At 41.4% G+C, this 20,950-nt stretch overlaps 1 protein-coding gene and 1 pseudogene across 1 annotated transcript; one reads left to right on the top strand and one right to left on the bottom strand.

The window, feature by feature from the left end:
- Positions 1-10,170: 10,170 nt before the first annotated feature.
- On the bottom strand, positions 10,171-20,488 carry ankrd34bb (ankyrin repeat domain 34Bb). The gene is made up of 3 exons (XM_003457048.4): positions 20,392-20,488; positions 12,870-13,132; positions 10,171-12,771 (listed from the first exon to the last, which is right to left on the bottom strand). The coding sequence occupies exons 2-3, from the start codon at positions 13,070-13,072 to the stop codon at positions 11,298-11,300; spliced, it is 1,677 nt and encodes a 558-aa protein (XP_003457096.1). The 5' UTR covers positions 13,073-13,132; positions 20,392-20,488; the 3' UTR covers positions 10,171-11,297.
- On the top strand, positions 14,718-17,505 carry LOC106096700 (uncharacterized protein K02A2.6-like; annotated as a pseudogene).
- Positions 20,489-20,950: the final 462 nt, after the last annotated feature.

Genomic DNA, 20,950 nt, shown 5'->3' with positions numbered 1-20,950 from the left:
ACTTTTCTGGCTTTGTTTCCTCTGTACCCATGCTAGTTCTGACCTACAATGACTGTGCTCTCAGCTAAACTCTGGTTGTGTGCCTCGGGATGTTCCTGGCTACTAATTTCCCTTGTTTAGTCGACTAAATAAGGGAAAAAAAAAATTGACTAATCAACTAGTCTAAAAGTAAGAAATACTTGGATATAGAGCTGGGCGATAAAACGATAACGATATATATTGCGAAATAACTTTTTCTCGATAGAAAAATTAAACTATTGCGATAGGCCTCATCTCTCTTGTCGTCTTAAAAAAAAAAAAAAAAAAGAACAGCCAATCCAAATTAAGTAGCGCAGAGCCGAACCAATCACAGCCGCAGCGTCACGTCACGTGACTTGTTACGTACAGCACAAGCGCCAAGGCGCACGTGTATTTGTTTTTGCAGCCGTGCAGCCCGGGTAATGAAGGAAATGAGTTTGCCGACTAGAGAAAAATCAACCGAGAGCGTGAGCGAAGGTTACCGAAGAAAAAACAGATGATGGTTCCAATTCTGGAGAGATTGTTGAACGGAAGGGCCACAGAAGTTCCGTAGTGTGAAGGTATTTCGGCTATTTCAAGTCTGACAAAAAACAGAGTAGCGCGCACTGTAAATTGTGCCGAAAGCAAGTCTGGAAATACAATAAAGCGGTGCATGCTCAATCTCTGACTGAAAGCGCTAATTCGTCATTCGGCTTTTGTCAGACTAAAGTAACTGTTAAAACTGTTTGAAAAGCTAAGCTATACAACAAGGAGAGATTGAGAATTTCCTTTTAGTTCTCAGTTTATTTGATATTGACAAAAGTTAGTCAATTTTGTCTGTTCTTCTGTAAAACGACCTAAGATTTATTTTTAGAATTAATATTTTCTTTCTAAGTGGAATTGACAATTTAGTGGTCTGTTTTGTTTGTTCTATTTTGAAACTTAAACGCTTTAGCGGCTGCCTTTTGTGTAGTTTGCAATATTTGCCTTTATTTATCTGAAACTGAAGTCTCATGTTCCTTAAGTACATCTGCCCTGTTGAACTTATTATGGGAAATAAATATTTTAATTAAAACAAGCTGCTAATTATTTCACATTTTAATTGTGAGCAACGGCACATTTAAATCTTACAAATATAGTTATTTGGTTTATATCGTGATATATATCGTTATCGCCTGAGATGAAAAAAACATATCGTGATATGAAAAAATCTTATATCGCCCAGCTCTACTTGGATATCAAATTACATTTAAGAACTATTTCATGTCAACAATCCATTAAACAAAGGCATTTTAGAACCATTAATCACACTCTTAAGTAATAACTCATACTGCTTAACTGTGCAGCATGTCTCTACGGCTGTCCTCTGTATCCATGCTAGTTCTGACCTACAATGCCATGGTTGTGCTCGCGGCTTCATTCTGGTCATATGACCATTACATTGTACCTCTAACAAACTTTTCCTGAAGGTTTACAGCACTTTTCACCAACCTTGTTTTATAATCACATATTTTAGACAATTTTTAAATCAACAATATACTTTTAATATCTTACTTAATACAAATTTAACAATTTTCAACAAATATATGAACTTAAATGCAACTTATGACAAAAACAGGGGTTAGGACAAGGAAGTAGAGTTGCAGTCTTCAATGCCTTTCTACAGCTTCTTCCCCCCCCAAAACCCTATCCCCTTAATCCCACATAGCAAAATTGGTATGGCTCGGATCTGGCCCACACAATGTGCTTACACATGGCCCACATACCGCAAAGAATGACGGCCCTTTGGTGGCCCAGATCTGGTTTGCCAGAGGTGGCCCACACATGGACCAGTTGCAGACACACTGGGGGTCCTGTGCTGGCCCATATGTCAGCCTAATGTGTACCTTAATCAAGCCATGTAATAACAACATGTGCCAGAACATAATAGTGCAAAAGTAACATGACAAAACTCTGTTCAGACAATGAATGGACTGATTCTTTTATAGCGCTTTTCTACTCTCCCAGATTACTCAAAGTGCTTTATCCAACATGCCACATTCACACACTTTCTCTAAACTGAGGGCTTTCTAACTACATTCATACACATTCACACTCTTGACATACAGACTGGAGGAGCCAGGGATCAAACCACTAACCTTCCGATCAGTAGTTGACCTGCTCTACTGCCTGAGCTACAGCCACCCGGCAGTAAACATGAGTAAACCCTCACTAGGTTTTGGATACAGTGTACACTCACAAACCTGTCAAACCTGCATTTGAAACACTGGCTACCATAGCAGTATAGTATTGTAACATGGCATTTGGGTCTTCTAACTAAAATAGGAAAATAGAAGCATAAATAGTGCCATCATTGCCAGACCTGGCCCACATCTGGTTGACATACATCCTGCCATGACACCAGTCAGTCAGAAGTGCCGGCTTGATACCAGATCCGGGCCAGGAAGAGACTGTGTCAACTCCCCCCCCGAAAAAAAAATCACCAAATAACTATTTAAACATTAAAAAAAATCACAAAGAAAGGACAAAAATACTGGCAACCACCCGTGCTACTCCTCTGCCTCCCAGTAGATACATGTATGGTATCACTTTGAAGCTCCTACAACCCCCGCTCGGTGCGGTGACTACAATACCTCATCAGCCTTTTACAGCTGAGTAAAGTAATAAAGTAATAAAGTATCCAAACCTGCAGTAAAGAGCACAAGAGTGACATGAGGATTATTCTTTTTGCATTCTTTTTGCATCAATGCATTACACAGCAATGGGGAATTTCATCACAGTACGTATCTTTCTGAAAGTGCTGTAACTAAGTTTAAGGATATAATTCCTCAATGCCATGTGTCAACACAGTGCAGAGAATCTACCTGAACTCTACTTCCACAGAGGTTGATTATCTTAATAGTTTTAGTCTTCTTCACTGCATACAACCCTGGATACTATGGTTCTCCTGAAAAAAGAAAGCCTTAAATCAGAAGTACTTGATGGAAGTACTTGACTTTCAAATGTGGACCTTAAACAGATAACTTGTTGGAGAGGAAATGGTGTCTCACTAATTCAGAATTTTCATTTAGCCTTGAACTATAGTTTGTAGCCCTAGAAAATAAAGCCCTCTGTAAAGCTAGAACATCTTACTATTCATCACTGACGGAATAAATTAAGAACAACCTTTCTCTTCAGCATCTAAGGAGAGGCGTGCAAAAAGGCTGAACGTTGGGGACACGTGAGAAAAGACCCTGCATTAAGGCTCAGGATGCTGTAGGCCAGTAATGAGGACAGACCATAATGAGGATGAGAGTTGGCAGAGCGGGTGTAAGAAGGTAGACTTTGATACCACCACCAGCTGTATACCAGCTTGTCATGAGTTTAGACTTGTGAGGAAGAAAAGGTCACTGATGACCTGCAATCCATTTGGAGACAGGCATAGAAAAGCTGTTCATGATTGATGTTACATTACAGCATTAAGCCTCCTAGGCAACTTTGATGTGATTTGACATTATACGAGTGAGGTTGGATTGAAAGGCTTATAAAGCTGACGAGGCAGTACTTACCTGCCTATGATTTACGATGGACCTACGATCTTTTCACTATGAAACAGTAGAGGTAGAGAGCGACTTACTAATTCTAAATAAGGTCCCTTTCGAAGATGCACCTTTAGTTCGCGATCAGCTAAGAATGGAAAGTGCTACTGCATGGATTTTAGGGAGATGCTACTATAATAGATAGAATATAGGGGTGCATGTATTGCCAATTTGACCTTATAAGAAGCAGGTTTGAATCATTCCTGTGGAGGACAGGAAACAGCAGAAGCTCAGGAGGGCCAATCCTGCCAACTATTACAAATGCTAATACCCCCAAATCCTGAGATGTTTAAACGTTTCCTAAATGTTTAGCACACTGAAAACAGAAGAATTACAAAGACAGAAAAGGAGAAACCCATCAAAATATTGAGCAGGTATGATGAGCCTTCCGTGGCAGAAAGTAGTAGAAGTTCCACGGAGAGCCTATCAGGGGTTGCTGTGTGGATGTGAAGAAGAGAGGACCCCAACGCAGGACTCGTGGTGAGGATTAAGGTTGTTTATTGCAATGGCAGGATGAACGGATGAACAGAACGGGGAAGAAGACTGGCTGACTGGCTGAACTGAAAAACAAACATGCAGAGTAGACAGCAGTGACAACATCAATGATAAGACAGTGAGCGAGTGGAAACTGAGGACTTAAATACACTGGCTGAATAATGACTGATTGGAGACTGGTGAGTGAACAGCTGAACATAATTGAACTAACACACAGGGAAAGGCTGGCACAAAGAACGTGGAGTGCAAACAGAGAATAACATGAAACAAACTGAAAACGCTGGGTCCACGACCCAGGAACCCTGACAGAGCCCAGATGAATATTTGAAAGAAGGCAAAAAAACCCGACTTGACAAAAGAGATTCAGATGGCCAAGCATTACTGATGATTATTATTTAGAATACCTTAAGTGCTCAGAACCTCCACACACAGTGCATTAATTGATTCTTCATCTGAGAGGAGAAAGTTTATGAGACGGCCTAAGATTGAGTGAAAAGCCTGAATTGGCTATTGAAGAATCAGTAAGCCGATAAGCCGATAAGTTTCACTTATTCATAACTTTGTAGTGAAAAACTTAAAACCCTCAGTGCCGATGATTAGTGCAGTGCAGTTGGCCTATGAGGGTCAGGCTTTGGGAAATATACCTCATGACTCTAAGAACTAGAAAAACATTTATCTGTGTAGTTAGCTTAAAGCATGACCCTACTGAAAATTTCAAAACAAACAGGGTATGAATGAATACTGCGTGCACACAGTTAGTGTGCTTTAGGAGATAAAGGCTACTCTGCAGGTGAGATAATGACTAACCTGGAGACAACTGCTTGTCTCTAGAATGAAGGACAGGGACTGCACTTTCGTAACTGTGGCATAAATCGCAAAGTGACTTGAGCTGAGTTTCAACATTTTAAGTGGGTTACGCATATGGAACGTGGATTATGGCCGAACCTAAGGCTGAGCTGAATCATCACCTTCTGCTTACAGGTCAGCATGCAATGAATGTACTCACTTTTGAATGTGATGCTGCGAGCTTATGGGGAAGAAGCTGCGGAGAGTTAAGTGCAATTGTTTTCGCTAGAACTGATGCAGTTGATTTGGTCACACGGAATGGAATAGCATGCTTAAAATAATTAATTAACATGCTGCAGGTTATTGTGATTAATGTGGACAAATTTAAACTGTAGAGCATATATTCTTTGATTGTAATAAATACTCAGCAGATTTAACTCTAGATGAACATAAATGATTGGGCTGAGTGATTAAACTGGTATGTTGCACTCGTTAACACGGACTGGTCAGCTGAAGCAAGTATTAAACTGATCGGAAACATATGGAGCCTGGATTTCATGTTGACCAAAGGAGATTGCAGCCAAAATTATAAGATGATCGCTAAACAGCAATAGATAAGAGACTAATCATAGCCACATGCTCAGGGTAAACTGAAGGGAATGGGGACGACACTAAGATTTAAAGTTGTTTTGGTTAAAGGCGAGGCATTTTTTTCAAAAACAGATTTTAACAGTGATAGTAACATGGACTAAATCTTCATATTGACTGAGACATTAGAGCCTAATCTAATTAAACTGTCAAATGTCCCCAATCTTAATCAAACTTTTCCTATAACTACAATAAAAAATAAAAAAATAAATGTATGCATTGTAATTTTATTTATTCTTTTCTAGCTTTGTACTTGTGTGTTGCTTTTATTCCCTAGTGTTCTGCTTTAATATTGTTTATGTGCCTCCTGTATTCTATTGGATCACAGATTCCAGTGTTTAATGTATTTCCTGAATGTATTAACATCAACGTGTTGCGTTGTATTCTTTTTGATTACAATGGTAACATACCACAACAACTGCAAATCAAATGTTCCTTCTGCATGTTCTCTACTGACGTAAACGTGTCTCTTTTGTTAGCATATATAAATATTTTTGTATTGTCTGTCAAGAAAATGAACAAGGTTGCAAAATAAATTTATTGGTGCTGTCAAATTAATGCGTTAACGCAGATTAAGCCGTCATCACGATTAACGCGATACAAATAATTTAACGCTATTAACACATCTGGAGTGCAGAATTACTCAAAATCCCTGAAATGTTTCTGTTAACGCATTTTTGGCAGTTTGTCCAAGTAGAGTTACCTTCACACATGGACTAATGGCCAGTTGATCTGATAGTGACGGGCAGCTGTACCAATCAACTCAATCTGGAAGATGATAAACGCACATTGGCCCTCTCGATGGGAAATTTGAGTATTAAAAAATAGCAAGACAGAACAGTTGACCGACATAAAGTATTATGCGCATTGTGCAAGAAGGAATTTTCTTTTCACCAAAGCACTGCCAGCTTAAAATATCACATTGACGCGAAGCATATGTTAGCCGGGGATGCTGCTCAGACTTTGGCTAACGCCTCACCCAGCTTGCGACAAACCACTCATGGAGCATCGGGGACTCAGTAAGTCGACCCCGGACATATTGACCGACACAATTGCCAAGTGGACTGCAACAAACTGCAGACCTATTAATATCATTAAGAACACGCACTTTACATCGCTGTGGTTCCTTGTTTCAAGGACTTGAAGTGCCTCCCTAAGAGTGACAGAGAGAGAGTGGATACATGTTTACAGAGATTTTTGTTAACATGAATGTTCAAGATGTTCAATAAACATGTTAAGTGCGTATATTTTCCCTTTTTTCTCGAGTCTGTTTGCTCATGCAAAGTGAAATGCGATTAATATACAATAAAAATGAATGATATTTAATCGTGATTAATCAAAATTAATCCACAGTAACCCTGTGATGAATCTGATTAAACATTTTAATTGTTTGACAGCACTAATATATATTAAATATTAGTGTATACTTACCTATTAGTATAGAGGTTTTTTAAAAAGTTGCATTTCACAGGAGAGAATCTGCGCTAAAAGACTGAAGAAAACTATTCAAATTCTCTTTGAATTTAAGCATACAGTCTTTGTGTTTATTCTCCATTTACTTCATTATATTGCATAAATGTCTGTTACAAGCTTAAATATAAAGTTGAAAAATAAAAAATCTATTGACAGCACTAAAATCTATACCTATATCAACTTCAAATGGATCAAAAGTCTGCTGGTGTGTAACCATCATGTCACTGATGGAAATGTTAATTGATAGAATGACAACCTTACAATATTGCTTGCCTCCAGCTCTGACAGTGGTCTGTAATAATCAATACCAAAGACAGTGGGTTATGTATTTATGCATTGCTGTCTCTGCCCCTTTCCCACAGCTGAAGAGGGGTTTGCCCTTTTGTTGAAAGTCCATAGCTATTCCACCAGTTCTGAAATTCTTCAGCCCTTTGAATTCATGGCAAATATAAATAATAAAGACAAAATAAATGGGTTGATTTGGGTTGAATTTGATTGCCGAAGAGGAAAACTCTGAACAGTGTAGAAATCCAAGGAAAACAAGCAGGAACACTGATTTGAGTGTGCATTCCAGGAAGTAGTGACCATACTTGTGCCTGAGTGTGAAAATACAGTGGGATCAAAGATTTGAAGTTAGGGGCAGATGGCATGGGGTTGAAGGGGGTGCCTGGTGTTGGAGACCTGTGATGAGCAGCGACAGCTGAGTTAATGTAGAGGTCAAACAAGGTGAACCTGTGAGTATTTTGATGAAGAAATTGATGTCACTGAGATTAGCCCTGATTGTGGGGATTTTTAAGGCCTGGAAATAACCTGCAAATGATATGAAGCTAAACATGGCAGTTATGTCAAAGGATGGAAAAAGAAGGTTGAAGCGGTTGTGGAACGAATGGAACATGTTCCAAGCGGTAGGTTTGGTAAACAGTTGAAGGCAGGAACCGCTCCTTAAGAGAACCACCTTCTGCCATAATAACCCACAAAGCTGGCAGAAGGAGCAGCATCTGTGTAGAGCTGAATTTCATCAGGATGGGCTAGCTGATCATCATAAAAGAAAGTGATGCCATTCCAGTTGGCAAGGAGAAGTTGCCAGTTCAGCTTTGGAAGAGCTGTCAGGATGGTTTAAATGCATTCCGTGAGATCAGGTGAGAAATAAAACTCATTTAGAACAAGAGGGAAAAAGGAGAATGTTTTGAAGGAGGAGATTAATATGATAATATGAGTTTTTAAATGGGCAAAGAAACCTAGAATTGCATGGTGTCGAGGGTTATGCCAAGGAACTCCAGGGATATCGAAGGGCCCTCTATTTTCTGGACCGCCAAGTTCGGTGAAAACTGGCTTCAGGAGGGATAACCCATGAGCCAGAGGTGCCTTTCGAGGAGAAACGACCAGGAAATTGTCAAGACGATGGACCAAACATGGCAGTTTATGGCTGTTGGAGAAACTCCAAGACAAGGCTTCAGAGAGTGAGCCAAACAGTTCAGGGCTGTTTTTGCTACTTGACTCTTTTGGCAGAACCTGGAAAGCACTTGTGATGTCGGCTTTTGAAAGCCAGGCATCTCTGGTGGGTTTTACAAGGAAAGTGGCATGGTTCACTGTGGAGTATTTTAGAAAAACATTGCAGCTGGGAATGAGGCTATTTATGTTCGGTATATAGATACCATAAGGCTCTTCAGAATATGTTCTTGGTGCTAAGCCCAGTGGGCTGATGATAAAAAGGAAGAATGGCAGTTAAGGAAAGGGCCCAATCATAAATCCCTCCCTAACTAATGAGGTAAGAGTGGATGCACGGCTAATTATGAGGTCAGACACTGATCTTGGACGAGAAAGGACGAGAGAGCCTTGCAGCCCCACACCAACCCCCCCACCCCCCCGTGCAACCTCTGTGCACCTGTGGCCATGGACATGATTGGAACATGTGAATTCAATGAGTTGGCGATGGGTGAATGAATACTTTTGACAATATAGAGTATGTACGTGAACGAAGAATGCATGTACATGAGAGTGAGATAAGTCATTTTGGCCCTTAGCCATCCCTTATTTATTCCAACATCTTTGCACCACTGAGATATTAATATCACTGTAGGGTCTTTAACTTTCAATATCAGTGCATCAGGCCAGGTGGTTGGTACATAAGAGATAAAATAATTTTTTTTTCAGTTTTCTAATTAGTATGTACAAGGCTAAAGGCCATTACACATCTAATGGGTTGCAAAGCTATATCTGAATTTGCCATGTAATGGAATGCCATGCATTTCTCCTGAAAATTCATCATCAAAAAATGCACTGTGAAAAAAAGTTGACGTCAAGTGACGATGAGCTGATCCTGATCTTTCTAAACAAGAACAGGAAGAAACAGATTCTGGGTCTATCCAATCCTCACAAGGCAGCAGCAAGAGGGAGAATTTCATGCCTTGATCCATGATCTGAAGCTTTCATATATATTCAGGATGTCAGTGGGGCGATTTGAGCTCTTACTGGGACCACATTGACCCCAATCTGAGGTAAAGTATTATTTTACTATTTCCATATCAGTACCAGTGCATGACTTGAGTTACGAGTGCACTTGTTGCCAGATGGAGGGATCTGTTTAGTTGGATCCGGAAAAAATATATCTATATATACATGTATACCACTTCAACTGGACAAGACTCGGCAGTCCATCTGCATCTACAGGTCAAAGGTCACTCCTTCGAGGACACCAATGTTCACATTTTGGACAGAGAAGACAGATTGTTTGAAAGAGGAGTGAAAGAGGCCATTTATGTCCACTGTGAATGACCATCTTTGAACAGAGGGCGGGGCTTACGACACCAACTGTCTGCCATCTATAATCCAGTTCTGAGATCCCTTCCCAGATGCCTTAACGCCCACTCACATCCTGGGCCATCTAATCTTAGTAAGTCACATGATAGGGTGGGGCTACGTTTCACAATGAGTTCACCTGAAACCTTGGCTGATTGTGACCTATACCCATTTTCACACCTTGGCTCATGTGATTAGGTAGAGGAGCATTAGGGGGTCCATTGTCCCTCTTGGAGGGGATACTCCCACAGGGCTTAAATCTGGGACTCTCCACCATTTGACTCTAGAACTGCAGAAGCCTCTCAGATGAGAGGTGAAATGTCTTCAAGCAACGTCTTCAAGCAACAGAAGTCCAGACGCTTTTTTCTTTCCAAGCTCCTTAGACTACGATGAACTAGATGACTGAGAACCTTCACAGACACAACCAACACTAGCTCCTTAGGATGTTTTACCAGTCGGTGGTTGCCGGGGTACTGTTCTATGCTGTGGTGTGTTGGGGGAGCAGCACAGCAAAGAAGGACTCATCCAGGCTGGAAAAACTAATCAGGAAGGCTGGCTCTGTGGTCGGCATGAAGTTGAACACTCTGGTGACAGTGGCACAGAAAAGGACATTAAAGAAACTGCTGGACATTATGGACAATGCTGGGCATCCTCTGCGCACGGTCGTAAATAATCAGCGGAGCCTATTCAGCGACAGGTTGCTTCTCCCAAAGTCAAGAACCAGCAGACTTAAAAACTCCTTTGTCCCACACGCCATCAGACTGTTTAACTCCTCGTTGGAGGAGAGAGGGAAGGGAGACAGGGGGACAAAGGAGGGGGGAACAACTGAGCTGTAGTGCTTTTTTCATTGTGCAATATTTGCAATTTTTTTTCTTACATCCGACTGTGCAATAATCAGTGTGCAATAGACTCACTCAATTGTGGAATCCACTGGTATTCCTATTTATCCCTATTATATATTCTGTATTTATATATGTGTATATGTGTATATATGGTATATTTATGCCCATATCCTTACCCTCATTCCCCTTTATTGTATCTGTAACATGCAACTTCTGTTGGTGCTGTGCTCCTGGAAACGGAATTTCCCGGTGGAACCCACCCGAGGGATTAATAAAGTTTCATCTAATCTAATCTAATCTAATCTAACCTAATCTAATCTAACACTAGTCACTTTTCTCAGAACAGACTCACCAATAAACATACAGCATTAATTGATATGATTGGATGGCCCAAGTATTAATGAAGAGGGCTGTTCTGTTTACAACTGTTTACAAGTTTAAATACATTTGTTTTCAAGGTATTTGGAATGCAATGTTTCATGTTTCAAGTATTTATAATTATCATTTCCAAACTGCCCTGGTGATAATTGAAATGTTACTCTAAAACAACACACTGACACAGGTGAGCACATCTAATCTATAATTACTTTTAAAGCACATATGAATTGGCATTAGAGATGGGGTTATAGCTATAATACATCTATTGCACATGCATTTTCTCCTGAGAGATTTTTTTTTTCTAGTGCCCAAAAGTTTTCTCAAAGTTGGCAAGTTGTTTTATTTGGTCACTCTGCATTGAGTGACGCCTCCACAACATTTTCTTAGCTTTCAGATCCTTGGGGAAAACAGGTGCACAGGGCAATACAGGTTTTGAGCCTATAAGAACACTGTTCAGTGTCTTGGTACTTCCACTCAAAGGGCAAGAAGAGTTAGAGCTAACCCCAATATCTGGTATGGGAATGTGAGGATTCAAACGAGGCAGGTATCCGGGGCGTGTGTGGGCAATGTGATCCAGAAGAAGAGCTCCTGAGCCTCTTCGCTCCAGCCCTATAGTGGCTCGCCTCTGGACCAAGCTCTCCAAGGACTCCCTGGATCCTGACAGATTGGAGGCTCTGCTGGTGACCAGCTTGTGTCTTTCCACTGCTGATCCAGCACCACCACTGCTCTTTGAGGTTCTGTCTCTGCTGCTGAGTTGCTGCAACTGAGAGTCAGAACTGTAGTGGCCAATACCGATGTTCCGCCGACGCACCACATTTTGCAGACTGGAAACATTCAGCTGTGTAAGACAGTCTTCATCTGCAGGTCTGGATTCATGGGAAAAGGCAAGACTGTCTTGAAGCAAATTTGGGTGTGAAACAGAATATAATGAACTTGCAGCACTGTCATATGACATCTTTCTGCCAAAGCCTTTTCTTCCACCACCTCCCCTGTTGTCATTTCCCGATAAGATCTCTAATGCTTTCACAAGTCCTTTTGCATCTTTGACATCAATGCTCTGGTGCCGTGAAATAGCAGGAGGATGTCCTTTGACTCTGAAAGACAGCACCTCCTCAGGAGTAATTTCCACTGGTTCCTCAGTCAGAGAGGATGTCTGACTCTGCTGGAGTAACAGGGAAGGACTTTTGGACCAGGCTTCTGAGTGTAGCTGATGGAAGTTAGGTCGCTTATCCACATCGGGAACGCGTAGAGGACTTAGATGTTGGATTGGTGAACATGGTTGAAATCTGATCAGGCCATGCCCTAAGCTTAAACACTGGGGATCCTTGAGGCCACGAAGGGGGCTGCCAGGTTGAGGAGAGGTTGTTGCTGAAGACCCCTGAGGAGGAGTTCGTAGCTGGACCTCATATGGCGACATGCAGCAAGATGCTGGTATGTAATGCAGATTCTCTTCAAGTTCAGGAGATGGAGGAACATTAAGGTACTGCTTTGTCACCTGATGGCCAGAGGGCAGTTTGTTGGTGGTGATGATGATAACTTCCTTACCCTTGGCTTTACAGGCATCTAAGAGTACACTGAGAATGTCCCTGTTACCAGAATTAACTGCATAAACTAATGCAGATAAACCTGCATGATCCTCCAGGGTTGGATCAGCTCCGCTGCTAAGAAGAAGTGACAGAATTTCAGCCCCCATTTGTTGAAGACATGCATGCATTAGAGCCGTTTTCCCAGTCTTGTCTTGGATGTTTGGATCGGCACCATTTTCAAGAAGATACCTTGTAGAAAAAGGTAAAGTAAGGTAAAGTAAAGGGTACATTTATTTTATCAGTTATCTCGAAGATACTAATGCTCAACAAAAATGTATAAAACTTACCGAACCATCTTGTGCTGGGGTACACTCTGTGAATCTGTATAGCGTGTCTTGCAGGCTACCATGAGTGGTGTCTCACCATGCTCATTACTCTCATTAATGTAGGCTCCTCCTTCCAGAAGCAGCCGAGTCAGACGTAGCCGACATAAATATACAGCCTTCAACAGGGAATTGCCATCTGTTCGAACCTCTGTTGACTCATCCATTGTGAGAACCTTTGATGAAAGACTGTCACTTCAAAGTCTGAAGGTGCACCCAAACCATCCCTGCAACAATGTAAGAAGAAGTTTTTAGGTCTCCATCAAGTGGGCAGCTGTTGGAAGCTTTATACTGTGAATCCTCAAACCATATCTGAGCATCAGATTACCTACAGAAACCATTTGTTTGATACAGCGTTTTCTTGTCTGACAGCGCATTCAGATATTTGAACAAAATTAAGCATTTGCTTAATTTTGCTCCCTTACACTCAGTATTCACTTCATGATATTTCCTAAACTATGTCATATCAGGAAAAAAATTGACTTGAAGTACAGAGTACTCAGCAAGAAGAAAGCAATAGTTAAATTGAAACCACCAAAATATATAAGGTCCATTCTAATTGCAAGTATTTTAACTCTTGATACTTAGGGTAGGGTAAGTGGCTACAGAAAGCATTATGTCAATTAGATGTCCCCACAAGATATGAATACCCAACGTGTGTGTGTGAGAGAGGGAGAATTAATTTTCCCAAAATTAAGCAAATGCTCAGACAGCAGAAATGGTTAGACAGCAGAAATGCTCTATGTGATTCTCCCTTACACTCAGAAAATATCATGAAGTGAATACTGAGTGTAAGGGAGAATCACATAGAGCATTTCTGCTGTCTAAGCATTTGCTTAATTTTGGGAAAATTAATTCTCCCTCTCTCTCTCTCACACACGTTGGGTATTCATATCTTGTGGGGACATCTAATTGACAGTTCGTCAAAAAAAAGTGCCACATTAAAAACAATTCAGCAGATCCTCAAAGTATGGATACAGACTGTTTTCAGCTATAGGGGTAGAGGTATATGTTATATTGTGACAGGGATTTGTCCACCAGGGGGCAACAGTTGTTGAAGAGTGGTGTCAGTGTGTGTGGCGCATGCCCCAGTTCATAATAATAAAGAAGTGACTGTGAGGTCAACATGGTCTCCGTGGTTCCTTAGTTCTAGGATATCACATATGGCGACGAGGGGAAAAGCCCGGTGTTGCTGTGAAGTTACACCGTGATAAGTGGCTTGTAAAGAGGTTAGCAAGTTTTGCGGCACTGGCATCTGTTGGAAGTGGATCATAAGTCTCGGTGAGGAATGATGGCTACCACAGTGGGCTCGGTGGTGCCGTTTGACAGCCAGCTGCAATCCTGGGAGGAATATTGTGAGATTTTGAATTACTTCTTTGTGGTGAATGATATTAAGGAGGAGGAGAAGAAGCGAGTGGTGCTGTTGAGTTGCGTGGGTGCACAGACCTACGCCCTGATGAGGAACCTACTCAGTCCGGTCAAGCCGGGGGATCATTCTTATGCTGAGATGGTGGGATTGTTGAACAATCATTTTCACCCTAAACAGAGTGAAATTGTGCAGCAGTGGAAGTTTAACACACGGAATAGGAGGCCGGAGGAAAGTGTGGGTGATTATGTGGCAGAGCTGAGGAAGCTCGCACAGAACTGTAATTTTGGAGATTCCCTGACGATGATGCTGCGGGATTGTTTAGTATACGGAATAAGCGACGACAGGATACAGCGCAGATTGTTAGTAGAGGATGCACTAACATTTGAAAAGGCACTCAAGTTTGCCCAAGCAATGGAGGCAGAGACATTGTGGACTTGAAGAGCATGACAGAACAGTTGCGATTCACTAAAGGATTAGGAGCGGTGAACAAGATGGAGGACGGCGGCTCGATGTCACAACAGGTTGTCAGGAAGTGCTACAGATGTGGAGAGATAAATCATGTGGCCAAGGACTGCAGGTTTGTTTCAGAAAAGTGCCACAACTGCGGCAAGGTGGGACACATAAAAAGGGTCTGCCGAATGAAAATGGAACAAAAGGAGGGTGTGGCAGACAAGGTAAACAAGCACATTTCTTAGAAGAGGAGAATGTGGAGCGTGAGGAGGAAAGAACTGAAATGCACCACATAAAGGCAAGTAGTGTGACTATGTATAATGTGCATGAGGAGATTAGCATACCAAGAGAGGAACCCATCAGACAGAAGCTAAAAGTAAATGGACAGAATGTGACATTTGAAGTAGACACAGGCTGTGGCTGCACTATCATGTCGAAGGAGACATTTAAAAAACTTTTTGAAGGCAGTAATGCACCCAAAGTAAGCAAGTGTGGAATCAAACTGAGAATGTATGGAGGCCACAAGGTACCCGTGTTGGGAGCAGCCAAAGTGCAGGTGGAATTCAGAGACAGTAAAAAAAAAAACTGCATGTGGTGGTGGTTGAAGGGGCTGGAACTAGTTTAATGGGTCGGGGGTGGATTAAGGCCCTCCAATTAGACTGGCAACCTGTACATAAGATAGAAGGCAGAGATGATGCCTTACAGCGGATACAGGCCAGACATGAAACAGTGTTTAAAGATGAGCTGGGAACGCTGAAGGGGTTTGCAGCAAAGATACATGTAGCCAGAGATGCCAAACTGTGCTTCTATAATCCCCGATCAGTTCCGTTTGCTATGAAAAAGAAAGTGGAGCAGGAACTGGAGAGACAGTTGGAGGAGAAGATCATCCAACCAGTGAAATTCTCAGAGTGGGCCGTGCCCATCGTACCAATACTAAAGCCAGACTCCAGCGCCAGAATTTGTGGTGACTACAAACTGACTGTTAACAAGGTGTCGCCTGTAGAACAATACCCCATTCCACGAATGGAGGACATGATAGCGGGGCTGGCGGGAGGAGAAAAATACACCAAGTTAGATATGAGTCACACATATCAACAGGTTGTACTTGATGACGAATCTAGGAAGTATGTCACAGTGAACACACACAGGAGATTGTTTACATACACCAGGTTGCCATTTGGTGTGAGTTCAAGTCCTGCCATTTTTCAGCGCACCATGGAGAGTGTGTTGCAAGGTCTGACCAATGTTGCAGTGTATCTGGATGACATCATTCTGACGGGAAAGAATGACAAAGAACATCTTCAGACACTGGATGGAGTGCTGCAGCGCTTAGAGGAGGCGGGCCTGCGCTTAAAAAGGAGCAAATGTCAATTCATGGAGAAGGAAGTGACATTTTTAGGACATCGGGTGGATAAGACTGTTTACATCCAGTGCCAGCAAAAGTGAAAGCAGTGCAGGAGGTGCCACCCCCAAACTCAGTGACAGAGCTCAAAGCTTATTTGGGGTTGTTGAACTTCTATAATAAGTTCTTGCCAAACTTCTCCACACTGTTGGCCCCACTGCACAAGCTTCTGAGAAAGTGGGAACCGTGGTGTTGGGGACCAGCAGAGGAGAAGGTTTTCTGCAAGTCAAAGGAACTGTTGCAGTCAAGCAGTGTATTGGTATACTATGATGAGCAGAAAGATTTAATTCTTTCTTGCAATGCGTCCCCCTACGGAGTGGGAGCAGTACTAGCTCACCGCATGCCAGATGGTCAGGAGAAACCTATTGGGTTCGCATCACGTACCCTGAATGCAGCAGAAAAGAACTACTCACAGCTGGATAAAGAAGGATTGGCTGTAATATTTGGTGTACAGTATTTTCATAAGTACTTGTATGGCAGGAAGTTTATGATTATCACGGATCATAAGCCATTGATAAGTTTGTTCCATGAGATGAAGGCCGTCCCTCAGATGGCGTCATAGAGGATCATGCGATGTTATTAAGAGCATTATGGGCCACCATATCGATTATGCTGGCCCATTTTTGGGTAAAATGTTCTTAGTAATAGTGGACGCCCACTCCAAATGGTTAGATGTGTATCCAGTTCCATCTGCTACATCAGCTGCCACCATAGACTGCCTGAGAAACTGTTTTAGCACCCACCGCCTTCCTGAGATGGTGGTCTCAGACAATGCCCAGTGTTTCGTAAGTGCACAAACTAAAGAGTTCATGGCAAAGAATGGAATCACTCACGTCACCTCCGCTCCATATCACCCAGCATCCAATGGGTTAGCAGAAAGAGCAGTGCAAACTTTCAAAGAACTCATGAAAAAGAGTACTGGAGACACACTGGCAACCAAGTTAAACAGGGCTCTGTTTAGTTACCGAATCACACCACAGCCCACAATGGGGAAGTCTCCCACTGAGTTGATGATGGGCCAGAAGTTGAGGTGTACTCTGGATCTCATACACCCTGACTTGAAACAGAAAGTGACAGCAAAACAAGATAGCCAAAGACGGTATCGTGATAGACATGCCAAGGAGCGCATGTTTGGTATTGGAGACACAGTATATACAATAAACTATGGTGGAGGACCCAAATGGATACCAGGACTTATACAGGAGATGACGGGGCCTGTTCCCTACTTGGTGATGCTGGGTAATGGGACAGTGGTGAGCCGTCAAGTAGATCAGCTGTTTGCCCGCCTGGAGCTGTACCTGTCAGCAGGAATGCCTAAAGGCCACCCGGAAATTAGGATTCACAGGAGTCACCAGCCACTGGGTTACGGCGATCACTAAGAACCAAGAGACCTCCTGAGCATCTGAGAGACTTTAATCCAACAGTCTTAGGTTAAACTATAACAGTTCACCGTAATCTCCTTCTTATTATTGTCAATCACGGCACAAAGGTTCATTATTACGGGGTGAAATTTCAGAAAAGGCTGGGGGACGGGGTTGTTGCATTTAAATTAAGGTGAAGTTCTTGTTTATGGGTATTTTAGGTAGTGATTAAAACTACAGAGTAGTTTCAGTTTAAGGGGGGAGGAATGTTATGTTGTGACAGAGATTTGTCTGTGTGTGGCGCATGCCCCAGTTCATAATAATAAAGAAGTGACTGTGAGGTCAACATGGTCTCTGTGGTTCCTTAGTTCTAGGATATCACAATATACTTCATGCACTTATCAACATACAGTTTACAGGCTTGCATTAGAATGCATTGGTGCACACTTGGGCATCTTTTATTTAGCATGGTTATACCATTTTGAATTTAGCTATATAAATATGCTCTAGAGTCTATCATATGTTTGGCATTCAACTAAAAATTCGAAAATATATATTTTTTAATCAGTAACTTTGCAAATTTAGAGGAAGTGTTTTTGGAAAACAAATGTGTCACATTTTAAACAGGGTTTGAATAATCAGCACTGACATACAGACATTTATGTGCTGGGTATAACAAACATGCTTACCATGTGAAAGGACCGCAGATGACTTGAGCAGAGAAACATGCTGTATTGTTGCTTTTCTCTATTGCATAAGCAACACCCAACTGTCGGAAACGCTCTGTGCGGGTAGAAAAGTCGGCTCCAACGCACCTATTAATATTTATATATTATAAATATTTGCGGCATTCTGGTGCGTTAAAACTAGCAGCCTCTGTGTCCCGCTTGGATCACCATTCCGAAAATTCAGATATTTAAATAAAATGGTGAATTGGTTAGTGATGAGGAGCCATGTAGATCAGTAAAATGAGGTTTGATTAAATTAAACTCTTATGAACAGTGATGAATTCTGCCTCTCTGCTGATGTGTTCCAAACAAATGATGCTTTCTACATGGCCAAATTAAATATGTGTTTTTTATAAGTATCACAAGAAAAGTTTATTTCTAAAAGGATAAATGTGTGTCCTCGGATGCTCTTGATAAGGAAACAGCCTTTATTGTTTTATGACTTGTTTTGCTGACTGTTGGGGCCCCACCTGTAACCCCTGTGTCTAATCACCGAGTCTTACTGTTGCAGTACGTTTGTGTGACTAGTAGATAATTATAGGGCTAGTTGCATTAAAGGAACATTGGGGGGCCGATACAGGGCTATTGTGGCTAGGTGAGAATATGTGTTTTTTAGAAGTATCACAAGAAATGTTTATTTCTAAAGGGATAACTGTTATTTTTGGTACTCTGTTTAAAAACTACTAGGCTCTGTCTCTTTCGGAGCGCAAAAGAAAGTGAAATGCTCCTAAACTAGTTAAATTAAATCATCTATGTCTAAATAATAGAACGCTGAGACATATGCAATCCTTAAAAACAGTTTAATTAAAACACATAATGCTTTCATTAAATTAAACGCAAATTAAACACTTATGAACTCACAAACTGTTGTTTGTATTTAATGTGTTGTTTTAAAGACAATTTTTTTCACTAAACATTTTTGGAGTATAGAGATTTGGTCATGTAATAATGAAACCATCTGTATTTAGGCTAGTTCCTTGGTCTCCTGGGAAAATGAAGCTTTAAGGGAGAGAAAAAGAAAAACGGGGTGTTGATGGCAGGAAGCCGTCAGGAGCTGAGATGGTGGAAAGACCATAGAAAGAAACACAGACAGTAAAACAAATCTCTGACAGGCATCACTCTACTGAGAGGGCTTCAGCAAGTGAAAGATAAAAGCTGCCTTCTTTTTAGCTTATTGCAACCTGCTTTCAGTGTTCTAACTTTATGAAATGTACAACAATGTAGAGCTGTACAGGTTCATTTAGGAAAGACTAAGTAATTGTTGGAGCAGGTCATCTATTAATCGAGAGGTTGGAGGTTCAATCCTGGGCTGCTCCAGTCTGCATGCCAAATATCCTTGGGAACGATACTAACCCCAAGTTGCTCTCTGATGGATCAATTGGAGCGTGAATGTTAGATAGAAAGCACTTACCTGGAAAACGCATAGAAAACAATGCCTGTATGAATGGGTGTGAATCTGTGAATGTGGTATAAAACAGTTTGAGTGCTCAAGGAGAATAAAAAAAAAACATTTACTAAAATGTTTATATAAAGACCAGGAGGTTTTAAACTTTAGCAGCCTTTTCTGCAGGGTGACATTCAAACCCCCATCTGAGGGGATCAGGTCTGGCCTTCCACCACCACAGACAGAATATCTAATGATAACGGCAGCAGAGAAAATGTCATTCCTCACCACAACACTTCACACAGAAAGGCCAAACAGATACTGAAACATTAGTATAGAAATGTTTTTGTCCAGGACTTACATGTCTCAAAAATATTTTAATAGCTATTTGTACATGCAGTCAAAGAGGAATTCTGTTTAGTTACACACTGAGGCAGAAGCGCTTTTGAAAACAGGAGTTGATAGAAATGAAAAGAAATAACAAAAAAAAATTGCTACAAGGACAAACAATCCATTTCATCTGCTGCCAGCCTGCAACATTCTTAATGTTTTGCAATGGTCTGAATTTATTGCCTCTCATAACAAACTGACAGCTCCTGTTATGCACAGAGTATAATTTATCACAATTTTAGTGCATCATTAAGGGTGCTCTGGCATCTGGTATCTTAAATAGTAAAATTCTTTTGTTAGCATTAAATCCTAAGTCTAACCTTACCAAATTAGGCAAATAAAGGCACATGTACAGTAGAAATGACAGCTTGTCCACAGCGTGTTAGTGTGTGTAAAACTTACCTGAATGAGTTTCGTTCTTTATTGTGAGAGATGTTCAAAATGCCGTTTAAAGCCAAATGTCAGACTGCAGGCTGAGAGGCAGGTACGGAGACCAGACATCCACACAGGAGTGACTGATGGAAGGAGGGAGTGAAGACTGATATACGTCAGCTGACAGCAAAAGGCTGGCCAATGACCAAGAAGCAGCAAGCGTACAACCAGTGACGGCACATCCTTTTGTGAGCATCCACAGTGCAGACAGTGTTGTTTGATAAAACATTTGCGCAGGAAAGACTAATTTCTTTTAATCTTCAGGTATTCAGACTGTTGTGTGAAATGACAGTGTGGCCAACGTCACCACAAAGTTCAAGGCTGCAGACATTTATTTTGGTGAAGATTGCACAGAACAGAAACTTCACAGAACTACTGCCATATTCAGAAGTCAATAACAGAAAAGCACTGAGATGCTTAGTCACTTTTAGAGATAATGTAGCTTACAGCCACAGAGCTGATATCCTTCACCAGCGTGTCCTGCTATGTTAATCCATATCGACTCATCCATTTTCTCTTTGCTGTACTT

The sequence above is a fragment of the Oreochromis niloticus genome, linkage group LG12, assembly GCF_001858045.2.
Source record: "Oreochromis niloticus isolate F11D_XX linkage group LG12, O_niloticus_UMD_NMBU, whole genome shotgun sequence".
Lineage (NCBI taxonomy): Eukaryota > Metazoa > Chordata > Actinopteri > Cichliformes > Cichlidae > Oreochromis > Oreochromis niloticus.
This window is presented reverse-complemented; position numbering and strand designations above follow the sequence as displayed.